Raw genomic sequence first — 20,410 nt, 5'->3', positions numbered from 1 at the left:
AGGATTTGTTGTAAGAATCCAAAACGAAGACGTTTTTGTTTTCCAGACGTTCCAATGGGTGTGAGAGTCTGTTTGCAGAATGCCTGAGCCATGTCCTCTGAAGGTTCTTGGGGACAGCATTCAGAGCTGATCCTTCTTACCAGGATTATCTCTATGGCCTCTGTGATTTTTGATCTATTTTTTTTTTTTCCTTTTTCTTCCGTTTTGTTTTTTTGTAAAAAAAAACCCTTTAAATAAAGTTTTATTTTCTAATATACATTAAACAATTTCATGCAAAGCAGCAGTCGTGGAGACATCCAGACTTTCCAGGTTCCTTCTTGAAAAAATGATCCACCTTGCTTGGACTTTGAGATGTTTCATCTTCCCTTCCTGCCCTTTCCAACTGGATCCTGTAGGATTTTTGAACACAGCCAGTCCTTGGGCCAGGCTCTGCTCTCTCCAGAAGAGCCTTGGGGGTGTGTGCAGTGCCTTCCTTGCTTGTTCTCCCTCCAGATTCCCGAGAGTCCGTGCGATGCTCTGCCCTTTGCTTCCGTGACCTTTCTTCAGCTCTCGAAGGACATGGCCCCAATGAGTTGCTCTACTTTGTACGCCAAGCGCTGCCTCCGAGCCTGCTCATCCTGCTCCAGAGCCCCGATGAGCTGGGGGAGAAAACGGCAAAAGAGAGAAAAAAAAATAAAAATCAGACACAGGAATCAGTGAGAGAGGGAGTGGGCAGCGAGATGTGAGCAACTCCAAGTGGGGAGTTGTGAAATCCCAATAAATAGCAAAGCAACTTGGCTGTTGTTGGTTTGTTGGACCCCTCGATACCTACTCAACAAAACTCACTCTGGAGCCTTGGACTCCACATTTCTTGTCTCATTTAGCACAAAAGTGATGAGATTTTTCAACCCTAATGGGAAAATAGCCGTGGCGTTGTATCACAAATGGCTACACGCAGTTCAATGACAAAACCCTTCCGTTTCACGGACATAATTACAAAATCAGTTCTTCTTGCAGCGAAATGAAGGGGTGGAACAGATGGCGAGAACTTGGTTTCAAGTGATGCATTCATTAAAGGAGCTCAGGCTGCCAGGAAGCCTCTGCAAACAGGAGCCTGTGCCACTGCAGTGGGGATTTGGACCATGCTGCTCCCAAAGGACACTGAGATTTCTGGGGAGCTCTGATGGGTGGTGAATATTTTCCACTGCACCGGGTTCATGCCAGAGCTGAGGTATCCAGGTGCTCCCACAATATTTTAGCTCTCAATCCCCCTGGGGAGGATGCTACAAGTGCAGCCAAACCCAAACCCTTCTGTGCGTGAAGAGAACAGCGGGGCAGGAGCGGCGCCAGCTACGGCCGGGCTGCATCCAGGGAAGGGAGGGCAAGGAGCTCTGGGAGGGATCCTGACACAAGCCAGCACCGCTTCTGCTCTCCTCTGCACATGCCACAGGAACACCATGGCCCAGGGGACATCATGGCCCAGGGCACATCATCACTCCAGGGAATACCGTGGCCTCAGGAAACACCGCGGCTCAGGGGACACCATCATGGTCCAGAGCACACAGATCACTCCACGGGACACCACCACGGCCAGGGAGCACTGATTCCCAGAGGACACCATCCCTCCAGGGGACAGCACTGCCCAGGGGACACCACCATGGCCAGGGAGCACTGATTCCCAGGGGATACCACCATTGCTGGGGACACCATTGTCCAGGGGACACTACCATGGCCAGGGAGCACTGATTCCCAGGGATACCACCATTCCTGGGGACACCATTGCCCAGGGGACACCACCATGGCCAGGGAGCACTGATTCCCAGAGGACACCATCCCTCCAGGGGACAGCACTGCCCAGGGGACACCACCATGGCCAGGGAGCACTGATTCCCAGGGGATACCACCATTGCTGGGGACACCATTGTCCAGGGGACACTACCATGGCCAGGGAGCACTGATTCCCAGGGATACCACCATTCCTGGGGACACCATTGCCCAGGGGACACCACCATGGCCAGGGAGCACTGATTCCCAGGGGATACCACCATTCCTGGGAACGCCACTGCCCAGGGGACACTGCTTCCCACACCCACCTCCTCGCTGTACTTGCTGACATAGGAGTAGATCTCGTTGAGGGCACTCAGCATGTTGAACTCCACGGCGTGCAGGCGCGACTGCTCGGCGAGGTAGGCGTTCATGTCCTGGTCGCTGATGGCCGGGAGCTTGGCGATGTCCGCGTAATACCTGCAGGAACGAGGGGACAGGGGAAAAATGGCAAACAGGAACGCTCCAAATGTCCCTGCTGCCCCTGGGATTTCAGCTAAGCTCTGCTGGGATAAGAACATCTTGTTGTTTTGTGTTTACATCCAGCAAAACAGGACTCTGGGTGGTAACAAGCTGAAAAGAAGAGCAGCGATGCTTGGCGAGGCTGACAATCACCCTGCAGCATCACTGCTGGTCCCTGTGCTCCCCTTCCATTCAGGATGTTCTGTTCTGAGCTCCCTGGGGTTTCAGGCAGGACCAGAGCACCCTGCATTCCCACTCCCACGTGCTGCCCTCACCTCTCCACCCAGCTCTTGTAGCTGGGGATGTCCTTGGCGTACAGCAGCTTGTTGGAGGGCGAGTCCTTGCCCAGGCGGTGCTCCGAGGTGGAGCAGGAATCCATGAAGGTCTGAGCCACCACGGAGAGGCAGGCGTCCGTGATGCTGCCCTTGTGGATGTCGAACACAAACTGGGGGTTTTTGATCACGTTCACCCAGAAGCGGAGGGGGAGGCTGGGAGGGAAAATGAGAAATAAAATGAAATGAGGAGGCAAAGGCAAGGAAAGGGCACTTGCTGCAGATGGTGCTGCAAGGCAGAACATGAATGGTGGGAAGAATAAGAGAATTGACACAGGAGCTGGGCCAAGGCCATCCATCTCCAGCTAGCCCAGTGCTGCCCAGAGGCTGTGCTGGATCCTGCTGTGCCAGGGAGCCGCTCCAGGCTCGGATCCCACACGGAGCAGAGGAGGAGATGAGGGGCAGGGCAGAGGGAATTTTGGGGGACCACATGAAGGAGGAGCCCATTAGAGGGGCTGGTGAGAGCAGGGCTGCAGTGGGGTGAGCAGGGGCAGCCCCAGCACCAGTCACTGCCTGGCCACACTCCTGTGAGCAGGAACCACAGGCTTTGTCCCCAAATCCCGGGGCCTTCGCAATCAAAGGGGAATTATTATTCCTTTTTTTCCTCGGCTGTATAGCAGGATCAAAAAAGCAGCTGCTGCTTTCTATTACCTTTCAAGTCTCAGCTCTCTCTGTCTCTGCAGCTCGCTGAAGGCTGCAGCTTTAACTCTTGCAGTGCTGCAGCAGAGCTGCTCAGCCCCAGCCCCAAACTCAGCTCCCTCTTCCAAAATTCCATTTGCCCTGACCTGCTCCAGGGGAAGCCCTCTCTCATGTCCCCACCAAAATTCCCTTTCTGGAAATGCTGCAGCTCAGCTGAGATGGGGAGAAGGAAGGTCCAGGCCTGGTGGGGCCTGATGGCTCTGGCAGACCAAACTCTGGTGGTCATTGCTTTCTTTTTTTTTTTTTCATAATTTCTTGTGATTCTACAGTTTTTATCCAATAACTGCTTATTTCAAGGCTTTAAATGAATTGTTTTGAGCTTCCCACTGCCTTAGCAGGGAACCAGCTTTTGCAGCCATGATGATTAGAGGCCTTTTAAACCACGAGGGACTCAGGGGAAAATACAAGGTCTTTAGGGAACAACCATTCGTTGTGCTTTTTTTTTCTTTTTTTCTTTCTTGCAGAGGTAAATTTCCAACCCACAGAGCTTTTAATCCTAAAATAGCAGCAGAGGCAGAGATGTGAGAGCTCCCACTGTTTGGAGAGGCTGGACCTGGCTGCAGCCCATGCCTGAGGCATTCACATCTGGCTCCTTCTCCCTGTGCCACCTCCTGCTGATGCCCAAATGCTCCAGGTGCTCCCCAAAGTGATGGGAAAGGAGCAGCCACTGGCTGAGCTCTGTGCTGGCATTCCTGGCACAGCAGAGCTGTGCAGGCAGCACTGGAGCCTTGCTTCCCACTCTCCCCAAAGTCCAGATGTGCAGATCTACAGCCTGAGGGCAGGTTCAGCTCTCAGAGACAGCCAGGCCTTCCAAATCAGGATATTCCAGGATTTTAGGATCCTGTGAACAGCACACAGGCAGCCCAGGCTGGTGTCCAGCACAACTTTGTGCCCCTCTCCCGCTTTGGGGCTTGCCTGTTCCCAGCCCTTCCCAAAACGATTCCCCACAGATTTGGGGATTTTTCTCCCCAGAAGCACGGAACCCTGGAGCATTACCAGTTGCTCTTCCAGGTGTGTCGGACGTCGGTGTCGTGGATGCCGTGCTTGTCCGCCTGCTCGTCCAGGAAGTCGAACATGTACTTGATGGCGAGGGGCAGGGCGCTGCCGCGGTGCACCGTGCTGAACAGCGTCTCAAACAGGTCATCCACGAACTTCTGCAGCGTGCCCTGATGGCAGCATGGCACGTTAGACAGCTTCCAACTTCATTTTTTTTAGTGGGATTTTGTTCGGGAGTTTGTTTGTCTCTGCTGAGGGTGGGGGAAGTGAAGTTTGCTCTTGGAAAGGTTCAGTTTCGTTGAGGGTTTGAGAATTTCTGGGGTTCTATCAGTGACAAGGAGATTCCCAGAGCCAGAAGATACAGAGGGGGTAAATGAGTATTAACAAACATCACCCTCTGGTGTGATCAGAGACACCTGGTCTAGGAAATGATTGATAAGAGAACCAGAGAATGAGGACCAAATTAACATTGGAAGGATCAATAAACATTAGGAGATGGAATACTAAGAATTGTGTAATTTAGAAGCCGTGAATGTGAATTTCTTTGGAGGTTTTATATATAAATATGTGAAAAATGGGGTAAAAACCTGATGTGTGATGGAATGATTTTCACTGCACAACCCAGGCATGTGTGGATTAAATAATTTCTATTGCACATCCTGGCCAGAATAATGTAATATCTAATTCTCTAATATTGAAAAGATGTTGTTGGAGAGTTTCTGTTTTTCCTGCAAGTTTGGTGACAGGAGCAGGAATTCAGGGAGTGAGGGGAGGGACAGGCACTTCCCTGGCCAAGCAGCAGTGACAGGAAGGGACACTAAATGTTACCAGCCCCAAAAAGTGCCGCTACCATGGGAATTACCAAGGTTGGGATCTTTTCAAACACTGCTGGAGGATCCCAGGGGAAAACTCCAGCCTGCAGCTACTCACTCATTTACTCTTTATTTCTAACCTGAAACAATTCTATTTTCTACTTTCCAAAGCACAGCTGTGTTATCCACGCTGATGAGCACATGGGGAAAGGCAAGAAAACCGTGTCTGGTCGAGGAAATGGGTAAATATTTCCAGGCACTGCTGCAGTCACCAATTTGTATTTTAACACTGTGCAAATAAAAATAGAGAACTGCAATCGCCTTGAGCGTGAGGAAATCTGGGCTGTGCTTCTGTTGCTGCTCCAGGACCCTCCCAACCCCAGGAAAGCGCAGCCAACCCAGGGGCTGCATTCTGCAGGTAAATTCAGCTCAGGTACCTTTGTAGCCAGCAGCCTGGTCAGGTAGATCTCAGACACCATCTTGCTGCCCCGGTCTCCCTCCTTCTGGTCTCCGTGGTCGTGGTTCTTGACCAGGTGCCAGACCTTGACGCCGCTCTCCAGGTCGGGCGTGATCATGGGCGCGCGCGACCGCAGGCTGTCGGGGCTCCCGGTGTAGCGGAACGTGGAGTCTGGGCCAGGGCAGAGAGGAGGGTGATGGTCACAGCAAAACCCTTCTGCTCCTCCCTCAGTGCCCTTGCCGTGCCCAAATAGCTGGCATTGTTTTTTTTTGTTTTTTTTTTTTAATGGAAAACCGCCGCGTTTTTGTTTTGCGCGCGTTTCTTGTTCCGCGCCGTCAAAATCTGGTGTTTGCCAAAAATCTGTGTTGGTCTCCGTTCAACAAAAAAACTCAGAATTGAGGGTTTTTTTCTCCCATATGTGGCCTTTCCTGCCCCATTCACATGCTTCCCTGATGTGAACTCCTCGTACAGATCCACACAAAAATCCTCCCTGAGTCACAGCTCACACACATTGACCCCAGACACCAACTAGTGCAGAAGCAGAGCCCTGATTTCAGGATTTTGTAAATAATGAGGAGCACAGCCAGCACAGAGGGCAGGATAAACTGCTTGAGGCTTTCAGGAGAGCAGTGAGGACTCAAGCTGAGCATCAAGAGCAGAGCCTGAGGCCAGTCCTGCACCCTGTGCTGCCCCTGGGCTGAGATGCTCCAGCCTCCTGCTGTCCCTGCAGGGAAAGGGAGCTCCAAGGACACCAGACAACCTTCCCTCAATTGCTCAGAAACCATGGGGGGATGTGGCACTATTAAATCTAAATCTAAATCTAAATCTAAATCTAAATCTAAATCTAAATCTAAATCTAAATCTAAATCTAAATCTAAATCTAAAACATGTTAATTTATGTATTTCACTTCCCAAAGAATGTCCCTCCCTGGATCCCCAGCGTCTCCAGGACCAGACACGAGGCTGAGGAGCCCAAATGTGCCTTGCTGAATTTTTCCTCTTGCTAGATTCCTTTGTTCTCTGGGAATCTCGTGCATTTTCTCAAGTTTAGCCTTCAATTCACTGCTCACCCTCCTCGTCAGGAGTGTGGGGATCGATCATAAATCAGCTGAGGGAAATACTCAAGTCATTACCAAAGTAGCTGGATTTTCATCCCTGATTAAGGCTTAGATAAATGAGTGCTCCAACTGATATAATTAAGGAGACAGACAGGGGGACAGCTCAGGAAGCATGCAGTAATTCTATTTTTAAACATATCTCTGTACTGATATATAACAGGGGAAGTAAATAAGTATCTAATTTAAATTCTGCCGGCACAATTAGAAATATTAATCTCAACATGAGCAATGATCGCTCGTGTTGGTGCTTTGCAAAAGCTTTTGCAGCTGACAGAGATCAATGAGCACTGAAGGCTCAGGCTGTGAGACCCAGCCTTGGATTTTCCATCACCTGGGCTGTGGGATGTGTTGGACACTTGTGGGCCTGCACCTGGATGGCAGAAATGCCTTTTCTCCTGGATTTTACCTCAAGACTCCCCTGGTTTTGGGGACAGAACACTTGCTTGAGCTAAAAACCAACATTATTTTGGGAGCTATAAACAGGAGGAGGAGATGGCTTTGTCAGGAGACTTTTTGCTGGTAAAACACTCTGTGAAATGAACGATAATGAAAGATCAGCACTCGAGAGATTTTGCCACTGCTGCCTTTTATGGAAGTCTATTATTACAATTATTGTGGATTTAGTGTTCCAAGCGTGCACCTGGCACCTCCAGGCTCATTTTCTCAGGCTGCAGCATCTTCAGGGACCCTCTGGAATGTGCTGAGCCCTTCTATTATGCAAATCAGGAATTCCCAGGTGTGCACATCCCTGCACTCTGTGCTAAGATTGCCCTTCCCCATTTGTGACCCATTAGCTCCGAGCTCAGGATCCTGCACTCAGGAGGAAATGGGGGAGGGATCAGGTTTATCTGTGCTGCAGCCCTGCTCAGGGACAAGGGCTCAAAGATGCTCTCCTGCATCACCCATCCCCTCTGAGCCCTCAGAATTTTCCCAATTCCCACATTTCCAAAGGCTGCTCCTGTGCTTGGCATTTCCTTTTCCCTTCCTCACCTTCCCTGGTCCTTTTGCTGCTCCCACAGCTGGAAAAGCCTTTGCAATCCAAACCAGCAGCCAGGGATGTTTTTCTGTTTGGATTTACATTCATTTTGGGTGGTTCTTTGGGGGAAGCTGCTGCTTTTTCCCCACCTAAATCCCAGTGTGTGTCCATGAGCCATCCCTTCCCATCCCATTTCTTACCATATCTGCTGATGGATGTCCTGGAGATGCTGGCAGAGGCAGGGATGTTGTAGGAGGAGGTTTGCTTGGGAACCAGAGCCACCACAGAGCGGTCTGACACCTGGGGAGGCAAAGCAGGAGGAGCTCAGGGGGATTCCTGCCCATCCTGGATCCAGCAGATCCTGGGGAAGGGAGTCCAGGACACACTCCCAGCCTGGCTGAGCCCTGCAAGAGCCTGAAGGAAATGAGGGATAAATCAAAAGATGTGGTGAAGATGCTTTTGGTCGTTCTGATTTAAGATTATGCCTTACCCAATAAAAATGAGAATCTCAAGAATTGTTGTGATCCAATTAAAGTAACAATGCAGAGGGAATAAAAGGGCTGTAATAACGTTATGGGCCATAAAACATTCCTATTAAACCATTTTTTATTTTAGCAATTTTTACGAACTTTAAAAGTTTGATTTACAGTGGAGCAAGTCATAAAGCCATCTTTCAGGGTATTTAATTGTTATCCCTTTACTGCTCCAGAGAAGGAATTAAACACTGGGAAGTCAAACTATAAATGAACATTAGCACTAACAAGGTTTTGTTACAGCAGATTTTAGTAGCCATGTTTAATTTTATCCTCCCTATAAATCTGGTAGTCACTGGAAGTTTTCTAACTTATTCCCCTTAATTAAGGATCTGCAGGTTTCCAGGGAATGGGCCTGAGTAGCTTTTAATTCTGAACTTGTGACCTGTGGTGCAGCACAACGAGGGAGAAGAGCCACCACGGCTTGCAGGGCCCAGCAGACAGGTTTTAGAGGCTCAGCAAAAAAATAAATGTCCCTTCCTGCTGCAGGAATTGCTTCTTGGGGCTAAATCCTGTATTATTTGCCAGGAATCTCGTGATGGGCTCAGCACTGAGCCTATGAATGGAGGTTTTTTGCCCCCATCAGCAGCTCCAGGGGTTTTTACCCTATCTGCAGCACCAAGGGGAGCTGCACACCACGACCTGTGCTGCCTCCAAGGCTTTGGGCTCCATCCAGATAAGAGGTTTCACAGAAATCCGAGTTATTATTATTGCTGGCGATAGTGGAAATAATGGTTACTTGTGTTTCACGGCACAAAAGTGAGATTTTTCTAAGCAAAACACTCCTAACACCTCCATTATTTCCTTTGCTGCTCCTGCCTCACTTCATCCAATTTATTAAGTCAGTGGAAGAAGTGATCAGTGCTGATATTATTTTCTTAGGCTGTTATTAGCTGCCACTTCAGCTCCGTTTCACCAGGGGGAAACCCGAGCCCAGGGTGCTCCCGTGCCGGATCCACTTCCACCAGAGCTGTGCTTAACTGGGAGAGAGGCACTAAAAATTCCACACACACACACACACAAAGGAGCCCTCTCAGTCTGTAAATTTTGGGAGGAATGGCTGCTGTCAGCTCAGCCCCAGCAGCTGCAGATCAGCCTCAGGTGGAGCACGCGCTGCCACGGCACCCCCGGGACACGCTCCGAGCTGCCTGCCTGCTTCACAACTTTATAAATATTCTGATTATTCTACAAGCTGGAAACACGGGGCCACAAACCACCTTAAGGAGGGGAAATCAAGCCTGGGCAGGGGGAGAAGGGAGCCCAGGCCATGGAGCTGTGTTTGTGAGGAGCAGGGAGGGTGTGATGATGATTCCACCCGCACCACCCTCGCCTCCTAAGCCTCATTTTCCACCCAAACCTTCCCTTTTCTCCTTCTAATTTTTCATTTAAAGCAGTTTCCAGGTCTCCTGGCTTCTCCAGACTCGAAGGGGCTGACAGGTATTCATGCTCTGCTGCCTCTGAGTTAACCCTGCGTGAGCCACTGTAAATCATTTGATATTAAATTCAGTGTTTCATTTTTCCTGAGTGAAACCACACGGGGTAGGACTCTCCCATGGAGTTTAATAGCCATGAAACCAAAAGGATACGACACAAATGTAACACAAATCCTTGCCATGTGTAACAGCTCCAGAGAATTTAACAAAGAATTACACTTATTTAAGCTACACATCTATTTTTATAAATGAAGAAATAAGCAGGAGGTGCACAGTTCCCTCTATAATTTCATAACGTTCAAAACTATTAGAAGAGTGGATATTTCTCTTTAATTCCAATTTGGGTTTTGTATGTGAAGGCTTCCCATGAAAAATGCATTGTGGTTTTTGTGATTCTAATGTAGAAAACAAAAGCAACGTGTCCAAATGCAGGGTCCAGGTGTGGACTGGGAAACCCTCGGGATGAAATCACCCCCTGAGGGCACAGTGAGGAGGAGGATGGTGCTCTGGGGCTGTGGGGAATGAATCCCAGGAATCAGGAGCAGGGAATTGAGGACCAGCAGGGCTCTGGCCCCTCCTGCTGCCTCCCAGGTGCCAGCACCTGCCCAAGGGACACACCTGGAGCTGCAGGATGCTCCTGCAAAGCCAGGCAGTTCCTGCCTTCAGAGCAGGATAAAGACAAAACAGCTCGGAATAAAAGATGGGCAGAGCTTTGCAAAGCAGCCTTCATTTCTTACCTAGACATCTAGAAATCATCTTTACTGCTCCTCTGGAAATCCACGTTTATTTTAATGGTTTTAACCACACCTGGTTCATGTGTCACACTCCTGTTAAACAGTGAGAGCACTTGGAACTCCCTCTTAAAGCTGGGCCTTTACCCAGGTATCTGTTTTACTGTGTAGTCCTGGAACATCTGTATTTTTGATACCTAATAAAAACTTCTACTCCAGCAGAAAAAAAAAAAAAAAACCAAACCCAAACTGGTAAGAATAAAAAAAAAATTAAAAAAAAAAAAAAAACAAACAACAAAGCATGTCTGTTAGTTTTTTGCAAGAGCCTTGCCTTGACAGGATTTCTGCTGCAGTTAAAAGAATTTGGCTTCTCTTTAATGAGTGAGACAGCTCCGTTGGGCTGAGCAGAGCTCGGGCCAGAGCAGGCAGACTCGTGTCACTCCCTGGCTGGATGTCTGGCTGCCAATTCTCCTTTCTTCCAGAGCAAACCTGACATTCAGATGGCAGCAAGAGCTGCAGCATCTCGAGTGCTGCGAGGATTTTGTTTATTTTAAGAGGAAGCTTTTGGCTCAGGTTTTCCCACAGGCACTGGAATGAAAGTTCTCCCTCCCCCAGCATCCAGCACACATCAGACAGGCACAGCTTTCACTTGTGACTTCCTCACGATGACTTTTAAAGATCAAGGCATAATAAAGTCTCGCTGCTTCCCTGCATGTTGGTTAATCCCTTGCAACTGTCAGGTAAAACAGATTTTTAGGAACAATGGAATTAATCTGCGCAACTCCTCTGACATTTCACGGTAATCTGTGTTTAAATCCTGGGGGCTGCTTGGAGAAGTTGACCCTGGAGGTGCTTTTTAACATGCACTGTGCATATTGATGGCACTCTGCTGCCTCACTCCCTGATTGCAGGGCTCCTGTCAATACTGGCTCCCATTCAAGTCCCCCAGCATGAGGCAGCCTGATGGGCTGGAGATGCTGGATAAACAGGGAGAGATGCCAGATTAAATACTAAACACTTCTGGGGAGGTGCTGATGGACAGGAGTAGGTTACAGGTCCCAATTAATGCAGTTATCCTGTGCTGCAGACAGGCTGGGAGGGAAAGCCTTTGATTGCCTGCAACCAAACCTTCCTCAGCCCCTCCTTCCCTCTCCTCCCATCTTTTGCTTGGATTCCCTCTAACCAAACCTTCCTCAGCTCCCTCTCTCCCCATCTTTCACACTGCAAGGAACCTTTCCCAACAGACTCTGCCCTATACAGAAGCTAAAGGTGGCAAGAATTTCTGAGGATTTCTCCTCACCCAACCTGAGCATCTTCATTACCTGGCTCCACTTTCCTGTGGCTTTATGCCTCCCCTGCTGCCCTCCAGGCTGTTCCAGACCCCCAAACAAAGCCCCAAGCCTCCCCATGCTGCTCTCCAGGCTGTCCCAGATCCCTCTCCCCGAGCAGTGTCAGCTCAGCCCCTGCACTGCTCCCTTTGCCTCTCTCCCATGGTTGGCAGGTTTAATTTAGCCAATTTTCAACTCTGCTGCTTCCTTTGAGCTCGGTGTCAAGGTTGCTTTCCCCCCCTAATGCTAGAGCACATGGAACCCTTCAGGTTTATCACACAAACGTGACCTCCCTGTCTGCCTGGGCAGATGAGATGCTTGGGAATGATGTTCCTGAGGTTCTTTTCCCTGCTGGCAGCTTTCTGGGACTGTCAGTGGGGCTGTCCCTCACCTGATAGTGCACCAGGGTGTTCAGGCGCTTCCAGTCCCCCTCGATCTTGGTGGTGATGTCTTCATCCTGCAGCACCACGCGGGCAATGCGGCCCTGCCGCCACTCTGGGACAGGGGACAGCCACAGTCAGAGGGGCCAAGCCCTGCAAACCCCCCCCAGGAACCTCCCCCAGCCCCTCTGGTCACCCCCCTCCCACTAGGCAGGGCAGCTCCTACCCAAATCCATGTCCACAGCTCTCGGTCTTTGGGAATAGGGGACGTTTTTGTACACGGCATCCAGGATCTTCTCCTTGACTTGGGTGATGGTGTCACAGTTCAGCACCTTCACGGGGATCTCTGGGCTGTTCTCGTTGTCTGGGTTCACACAGTTTAGGATCTGCAAGAGAAGAACCTCGCCATGCTCTAAAGGAGAAGTGTAACCACGTGTCACAACAACCTCTTCCCACAAAAAAAACCCCTGCAGCACTAAATGCATCACTGCTACTGCATCTATAACATTTATACAATTATTGCTGGGAGGGGAGCCCTGGGTGTCCATTTTCACTCATTGAAGGAGGGCAATGCCCAGAGCACAGGCTGATAAAACACTCACCCCACACCTGCCTTCCCAAACCTGCAGAACGGGGGCACACCTGGCTGGGCCCAGCAATGCTCACACCTCAGGCAGTGTCCTGACCCCTGCCCCGAGGGCCAGCACAGCTGAGGGCTGAGCACTCCTCACTCACCAGGGTTTTGTACTCGATCTGCTGCCGGATGAGCTTGTCCTCGCTCAGGGAGTACCGCGCCTCCCCCGTGATGGCATCGATGGGGCCCTTCTCCATCTGCTGCTTGATGGCACAGTAGAGCATGAACAGGGGCTCTCCAGCACATTCCTGCATGAGAGGAGGCCACCAGGGTCACACAGGGCGCAGGTGACTCTCCTGGGGGCTCCCAGCAGAGTCCCCCTGACTCCATCCTTAGCCCATGTGTAGCCCTGGAGAGCCACAGCCAAGCTCCACTGCTCCACGACTGTGCTGGCTTTGCCAAACCCCTCCTGAATCCATGTGGCTGTAAAAAAATGGAATTTGAGATCTCCATCTCACTGTTCACTCCCCTGGAGCAAATTCAGTGGGGCTTCCAAAGCCACAAATTAAGTTAAAAGCTATGGAAGCTGAGACATGAAGACATGAGGATCTCCCTCAGGTACCACAGAGGTGAAACAGAACCCGCTTTAGTGGGAATTACTCCAGGACATCTGAGGCTGTGAGCATGGAGCAGCAGCCCCAGCGCACATTTCCACCTCTCCATCCCTGCTACTCCATTTTTTGGAGGCTGATGGAAGAGTTTCACCCCCAGATGCACCCCAGGGGTGGCTGGAGGGTGGGACAGCAGCGGGGTCCCCTCTCCAGCCCTCCTTACCTTGAGGAATCTGTGCAGCAGGAAGGCAAACCAGTTGGTCAGCATCTTCTCAGCCACTGACTCGGTCCTGGGGAGGGAGGAGGGTGCACATCACACACAGAGCCCCCAAATCTGCACCTGGCACAGCCCCCTGGGGCAGGAGCAGCCCTGATGGGGCTGGTGACACCATCCTGGTGACACCAGCTTGGTGACACTCGGCTCCTCGCATGTGGTGCAAATTACAGCCTGGCTCAGTAAATCACTGGGATTTACAGCAGCTCCTGGCAATCAGGGACAGCGGAGTGACAATGGCAGTGAAATTGCAGCTTTCTCCCCAGTCCCACCCAGTGTCCTCTCCCCACATTGTGCCCGAGATTATCTCTAATTTCAGTACCATGGCTTCTAATGGGGTTTTTTAACGCTGCCTCTGCAGGACCCAGAGGCTTCCCTTAAAGCTCCACATATCTGGGGTGGGATGGGATGGGATGGGATGGGATGGGATGGGATGGGATGGGATGGGATGGGATGGGATGGGATGGGATGGGATGGCTCTGCTGACTGCAGAGTGTCTCAGATTGGAGCCCCAGCCCCGTGCAGAGAAGAGCTGCTGTGCTGCAGCCTGGCCAGCAGTCATCATGACCCTGACAGCACCACCAGCCTTGGACACCAGGATCTGGCCCAAATTCCAGCAAGCAAAGAGGGATGGATGCAATTCCCTGCATTCTTTCCCTGGGGACTGATCCCTCACCATGAACCAGGTCACCTCCTCCCTGTCCTGGACAGGATCACATTTCACTCCAGACCCATTTTACCCATTCTTCCACTTAAATGAGGGACAATCCCCACAGCATTCTGAGTGCTAGGAATTACAAGCACACACCAAAGAAACACAGGGTTTGATTCCAGAACCAATCAGATCAAGAATGAGCAGCAGCCAGAGATTTCAACAAACAAAAGCTGACACCAGTTGGCCAACAGACCTGGGGTCACATCATCCATCATCTCCTAGGATGGCAACATCTGCCAGGAATTCGTGAAAACGTCTGCACATCCCCAAAGAATTTAAGCCTGAATTGATTAGCTGCCTAAAAATTCATCCTACAAATTGACACACACATGGAGATCTCCTGTTTGAAATATTTCAGGCACCCAATTAAAGAGGAGAAGAACCAGCACCCTTCCAAACAGCCCAGTGACACAAGGCAGAGAAGAGGTGAAAAACTCAGAAAATAATACATTCAGGACTTCAGGAGGAAATATTAATTTAATAAATTAATTTGTTAATAGAATATTAAATTAAGAATTAGCCCTCCCAGTGAAGCTGCTGTGTCCTGCCCCTGTGGGTTGCTCATGGCCTGACACCAGCTCTGCAAAAAGCACTGAAATGTGGAGAGACAGAGAAGTTGGGGCATTTTCAGGAGAGAATGGGATGGGATGGGATGGGATGGGATGGGATGGGATGGGATGGGATGGGATGGGATGGGATGGGATGGGATGGGATGGGATGGGATGCTCCAGGCCTGGCTCTTCCCTTTTATTTCTTTATCAGAAATACCAACACAAGAGCAGCACAAAGAAACCCCTGACAGCATCCCTGTCCAATCCCATTTTTCCCGAGCTTCCAGCACTGAATCTTTTCCCAGCAGAGCCTGACCATGAGACATTTGCAGTGCCCCAATCCTGGGGACAGCAGTGGAGTCAATATTGGGTTTATCCTCACTGCCCTGTGCTGGCTGGAAGAGGAGCAGCTCTCAACCTCCATAGGAATGGCTGCATGGAGCATCCCTGCCCTCCTGTGCCTTGGAAATGGGAAACTGCCTCACAGCCCAGGGCCTGGCCTTCCTCCTACACACAGAGGGCTCTGCTGAGCCCCAAAATCTGCTGACCCCCAAAATCTGCTGTCAGGTTTTGAGCTGTCCCAATCAGCAGCGCTCTGTGCCATCGCCGGCCTCTGGATGCTCTTAAAGATCTGCTCCAAAAATTAAAAATAAGCTCCTGGAGATTCCCAGGGCAGAAGAGGATCCCTAGCCTTGGAGCAAGCCCTTGTCATGCTGGCCACAGGAGGAGGGCACAGCATGATCCAGAGATGATTTTCCAAAGGAGTCTGACACCAACGCCCAGCCTTGGCTGCTCCGCCGGCTTCCTGAGGCACCAGCAAGAAAACAAACCTAAACAAAACGAGCTGAGAGAACCTAAAAAATAAATATGTATTTTATTAATTCTCCCTGCTCTATGTAGGTCTCCAAACTGCTGTTGCCAGCAACCAGAGCAGCTGTTTGATTTAACGTCAACTTTCTTGCTGTCTCCCGCGAGGGGCAGTCGAGGAAGAAAGAGAGAGGAAGAAAGAGGGAAAGAACTGAGTGTCAGTTATCAACTGCTGCCACCAGAGAGCTCAAAACATTTTAAAAAATAGTGTTTCACTTCATGGCTGATCACTCCTTATTAAGTCAGAGCAAGGAGTTCCAGGCTGGGCTGGAACAGTCGGGCACAGGGTTGGGAAAGATCTCCAGCCCAAGGTTTAATAGGACCTGGAGTATCAGGACAAGGAAAAAAGCTAAAAGGGAGTAGATTCAGACTAGATATAAAGCAGGAATTGTTAAAAAGGTGGTGAAATTGCCCAGATTGGTGGTAGATGCCCCATCCCTGGGAAGATCCAAATTGCAATGGGTAAATCCTGGTGCAGGACAGACAGGACAGACAGCTCCAAGGACAGACAGCCCCAGGGACAGACAGCCCATGGCCCTGACTCCTTGCTGGCTGTGCAGGGAGGAGGGGGCACAGCTCTTATTGCCATCCCTGTGTTTTTTGGAGAGCCAGGAAAAGTCATTATTGATGGCTGAGGCAGAAGACGCCTTCCCAGCGACTCGTCAAGCCACGGGGGAAATTAAGGCGGCTTCCTTTGCCAAGATGAGTTATTGCCTCCGCAAACACAGCCAGATTTAAAGCAATTTCCTGTCAAGTATATTCATTGTGGCTGCAGGGACCCCTGAAATTTTCCTGGAGCTGTGAAAACCTCCCCTCTCTCCAGCAGGATGCCAGCAGAGCTGAGGGGCAGCATTGGGCAAGGCCAGGCTCTGCAGGACCCCAAGGATGTGGAGAACAGGAGGAGCCTTTTCCTTGTGCCCACTGTTATGCCCCACACTCATGCACACCTTTTCCCTGTTTTCTTGGTGCCACTTCCCAGCTCTGCCTTGGGGGAGTTGCTCAATCCATCCTGGAGCTCCTGGCCCAGCTGTGGCACAGCCAGGCAGAGACAGAGAATTTGGTTTGAGACCCTGTCCATCCATCTGTGACCTCCCAGAGCAGGGCTAACCCCACATCCTGGAGACAGGTGAGGAAATGGATGGGAATCCTCCACGGAGAGCCGAGATTCCCTTCAAACACCAGCCCCTGCAGAGCCCTCAGGTCACAGATCCTGCTACTATCAGCTTGGGAACGACCTCAGAGATCACTGAGCACAATCTGAGATCAATCCCCACCTTGCCAACCACACCAGCTCATCCAGACACAGCACCACACCCTGGGCAGCCCCTCCCAGCCCATCCCATGCAGAAATTCCTGCTGGAAGCCCCGTGCTGGCCTCACCTGCGCAGCAGCAGCTTGGGGTGGTTCTTGTTCTCCAGGTTCTTCTCGATGAGGTCGGAGAGCAGCTGCTTGAGGACGTCGGTGGCGTACTCCAGCTTGCCCTGCAGCCCCGTCATGATCAGCGAGGCCACGTTGCCGCGGTCGCGCATGGAGAAGCTGCGCTGCAGCTCCAGCGTGCGGATGAAGGTCAGCAGGAACACCTTGTTGTTGATCAGCTGGGCAAAGAGCTTCAGGGCCTTCTCCACGCTCTGCTGCCCGTTCCCCTGGACCTGCAGGGGGAGAGCAGGGTGTCAGCCATGGCATGGGGGGGACAAGGGGACAAGGGATGGGAGGGCAACGGTGCAGCGCCCTGGGGTCACCCTGTCCTGGGTCATCCTGTCCTGGGGTCACTCTGCCCTGTGTGGTCAACCTGTCCTGGGGTCACCCTGACCTGGGGTCACCCTGCCCTGGGGTCACCCTGACCTGTGGGGTCACCCTGTCCTGGGTCATCCTGCCCTGGGTTCACCTTGCCCTGTGGGGTCACCCTGGCCTGGGGTTACTCTGTCCTGTGGGGTCACCCTGTCCTGGGGTCACCATGCCCTAGGGTCACCCTGCCCTGGGGTCACTCTGTCCTGTGGTCACCCTGCCAGCACTAGGGAAATCACAGGAGCAGGGAATGGTTTGGGAGGGAAGGGACATTGAAAATCATCTCTTCTCACCCCCTGCAATGCAGGGACACTTTCCACTGTCCCATGGTGCTCCAGCCTGGCTTCAAACACTTCAGAGATTCAGGGGCAGCCACAGCTTCTCTGGACACTCCCCACACTCACAGGGAATAATTTCTTCCCAATATTCCATCTAAGCCTGACCTCTAACAGTCTGAATCCATTCTCCCTTGTCCTGTCCCCTCAGGTCCTGATTATCAGCTCCAACCCCAGCTCTCCTGTCACCCTTCAGACCCTGGAAAGTGCTGGGAGGTCTCCACACAACTTTCTCTTCTCCAGACTGAACACTTCCAGCTCTCCCAGCCTCTTTCATTCCCTTCAGCAACTTCCTGGCCTCCTCTGGACTTGCTCCAGCAGTTCCATGTCCTTCTCACACTGGGGGCATCAGAAGTGTGCACAGGATGGTTTAACTCTGGCTGCACTCATCCCTCAGGGTCCCAGCATCCCTGGATGTGGTTTTGGTCCATCTTGAGCAAAGCTCCCCCTCCACAGCTCCCCTGAATCCTGGCTGGGAGCTGCACTCTGTGCACGCCATAAAGCAGCAGTTTGAGCCCAACAGCCCCCGAAATGACACCCAGTTCTGCTTGTTCTGCACAAAAAGTGACACTCTTGTAAGTAAATTAAATACTAATTTAGACTATTGCTTTATTATGGGCCAAGAGTAAAAAATTAATTGAGGCTTTCAGCCAGTTGCGGATTCAAGTAATTCATTACAAGTGAAAATGATGAACTGCACGAAGCAACTCTTTACCAAACATCTTGGAGAGTTATGTATTGGTTTTACTAACGTTACATAATTAAGCAACTGTGTAATTGGCAACACATTTATCACTTCTGCAATTCTGTTTTTCATGAGTAAAAAAGAAGCATTCATATTTGTTTGCTGGAGCATCAGCTTCTTTGGCAACTCCAACAGCAAACATAATGCATGGAGCTGGAAAACTCAGAGCAGGAATGGGCTGGGAGAGGCTGCTTCTGTTTTAGCAGCACCACAGTGACTGCTTGGTGCTGATGGCCGAGGAAAGGAACCCTCATTAATGCTTTAGTGGTGGGAAGTGCCTGCATGGAAAAGGAATCCAGCCCTGGAGCAACCAGAGCTCCTCCCTCCTACATCCAGCCCTGGTCTGTGAGGAGGAAACAGGATTTCAGGATTTAATGGGGCAATCCCAATCTCTGAAAAGCTGGGCTGAGCCTCTGGGCATCCCACATGGAGGATGGCAGCTCCATCCCAGGTGGGAGATGATGTTTATGGAGTCCCATCCCTTTTTTTGGCCACTCCCAGGTGAGCAGGGCCCATCTGCCGGGTGCACTGATGGACCTTTGAACGCTCCCAACTCCTCTGTACTCCCAGTGAAAATTTTTTATATATTTTTTATACATCCTGGTGGGAAAACCAGGGAGATGGAAGCGCTTTCTCAGAGGCTGGGATGCTGGGCATTCTCCTTGCCCTCCTGTGGACACGCGAGGGAACAGCAGCAGGATGCTCCGGGCGGGATGCTCCGGGCATTTCTCCATCCCCTGCCCCACGGGGTGTCTTAGGAGGACTTTAAAGCACACCAAGACTACTCTGCCCTGCTCTGCCACTGCCCTAGAGCGACAAAACCCCTCATAAAATAAAAATAAAACAACACCAGGGAGGAGAAACCAAAAGGAATCTGGAGATGCGGGAGGAGATAAAACTCCAAGCTCAGAGTTAGAATGAACCCGGGGCTCATCCTGCTGACCCCAGGGCATCCAACAGCGTTTGGTGTGGAGCCATAAAGGTGCTGCAGGGCTTCCTGCTGGCCTCCCAGAGGGTTGGGGGAGTTTGGAGAGCTGCAGTTACCTCCAGCTCCCGCAGCACGGGGTGGTCCTCGATGCCAGGGAACAGCACCCGCATGGCGTAGGTGCGGTAATCCAGGTAGGGGATCCCCGAGCGGTCCAGGTCGCTGGTCAGCTCGTTGATGTCTGTCTGCAGCTCTGCAAAAGCTGTTCAGGGAAGAGAATGGCTCAGGGAGAGATCAGGAGAGCTCCACTTTCCCCCCTTTCTATGGGAGGTTTTGGGAGAAGGTTTTGGGAGATGGTTTTGGGCAGGGCTGGGTGCCTGCTCTCCCCGTGGGCACGGCAGGAGGGGCCAGGAAAGGATCCCAGGGAGCTCAGACACCCCTGGAGACTCAGTGTGAGCAGCCAGGGTGGGAGAGTAGGCACTGCTCAGAGCAGAGATGGAGAACAAAGCTGTGGTTAATTTGTATGCAGTTCACACCTGTGCACACACACCTAAAACACCTTTAGAGGCTGCACAGAGAAACAAGGATCTGTTTTCATAACTCGGTGCCTCCCCTATTTTCCTTTCTTCTTGTTTTCCTCCTCTATCAACAGTTGCCAAGACAATCAAATCTGATGCAGATCAAATCTGAGCTGCTGCAGGGGTCAGGAAAGGATTCATTCTTCCTCCCCTAACACTGTGTTATACAACTGGATGTGTCTCCTCGTGTTCCCTCTCCAAAGTGTGACATGCTGGCTCAGGAAGCCTCTGTGCCCCAGCTGGGCTGTGCCAAACCGAATCTGTGGCTTCTCCTCCATATATCTCAATTTTTGCCCTGTGCTTTCAAGGCTACCCTTGAAATCAGCTGAACAAATCCAATGCAACTCTCTCTCTGCTATGAAATCTGCAGCTATTTATTTTACTTGGATT

The 20,410-nt window shown here is 51.1% G+C and overlaps 1 protein-coding gene across 5 annotated transcripts in view; it reads right to left on the bottom strand.

Annotated features, from left to right (window-relative positions):
- Window positions 1-202: 202 nt before the first annotated feature.
- Window positions 203-20,410, bottom strand: part of PLXNA2 (plexin A2) — a 144,361-nt gene continuing 124,153 nt past the window's right edge. For all 5 annotated transcript variants that reach the window (XM_079327268.1, XM_079327266.1, XM_079327265.1 and 2 more), the window contains exons 21-32: window positions 19,562-19,704; window positions 17,033-17,301; window positions 13,469-13,535; window positions 12,796-12,942; window positions 12,287-12,446; window positions 12,072-12,175; window positions 7,856-7,955; window positions 5,542-5,732; window positions 4,293-4,462; window positions 2,541-2,753; window positions 2,073-2,223; window positions 203-638 (exon numbers count right to left, since the gene is read on the bottom strand). In XM_079327268.1, the coding sequence (XP_079183394.1) occupies window positions 543-638; window positions 2,073-2,223; window positions 2,541-2,753; window positions 4,293-4,462; window positions 5,542-5,732; window positions 7,856-7,955; window positions 12,072-12,175; window positions 12,287-12,446; window positions 12,796-12,942; window positions 13,469-13,535; window positions 17,033-17,301; window positions 19,562-19,704 (1,811 nt within the window). In that variant the 3' untranslated portion in view covers window positions 203-542. The remainder of the gene's footprint in view (window positions 639-2,072; window positions 2,224-2,540; window positions 2,754-4,292; window positions 4,463-5,541; window positions 5,733-7,855; window positions 7,956-12,071; window positions 12,176-12,286; window positions 12,447-12,795; window positions 12,943-13,468; window positions 13,536-17,032; window positions 17,302-19,561; window positions 19,705-20,410) is intronic.

The sequence above is a fragment of the Erithacus rubecula genome (genome assembly GCF_903797595.1).
Source record: "Erithacus rubecula genome assembly, chromosome: 26".
In the NCBI taxonomy this organism is placed as follows: Eukaryota; Metazoa; Chordata; class Aves; order Passeriformes; family Muscicapidae; genus Erithacus; species Erithacus rubecula.
The sequence above is the reverse complement of the archived record's forward strand: the minus strand, read 5'-3'. Positions and strand labels throughout refer to the sequence as shown.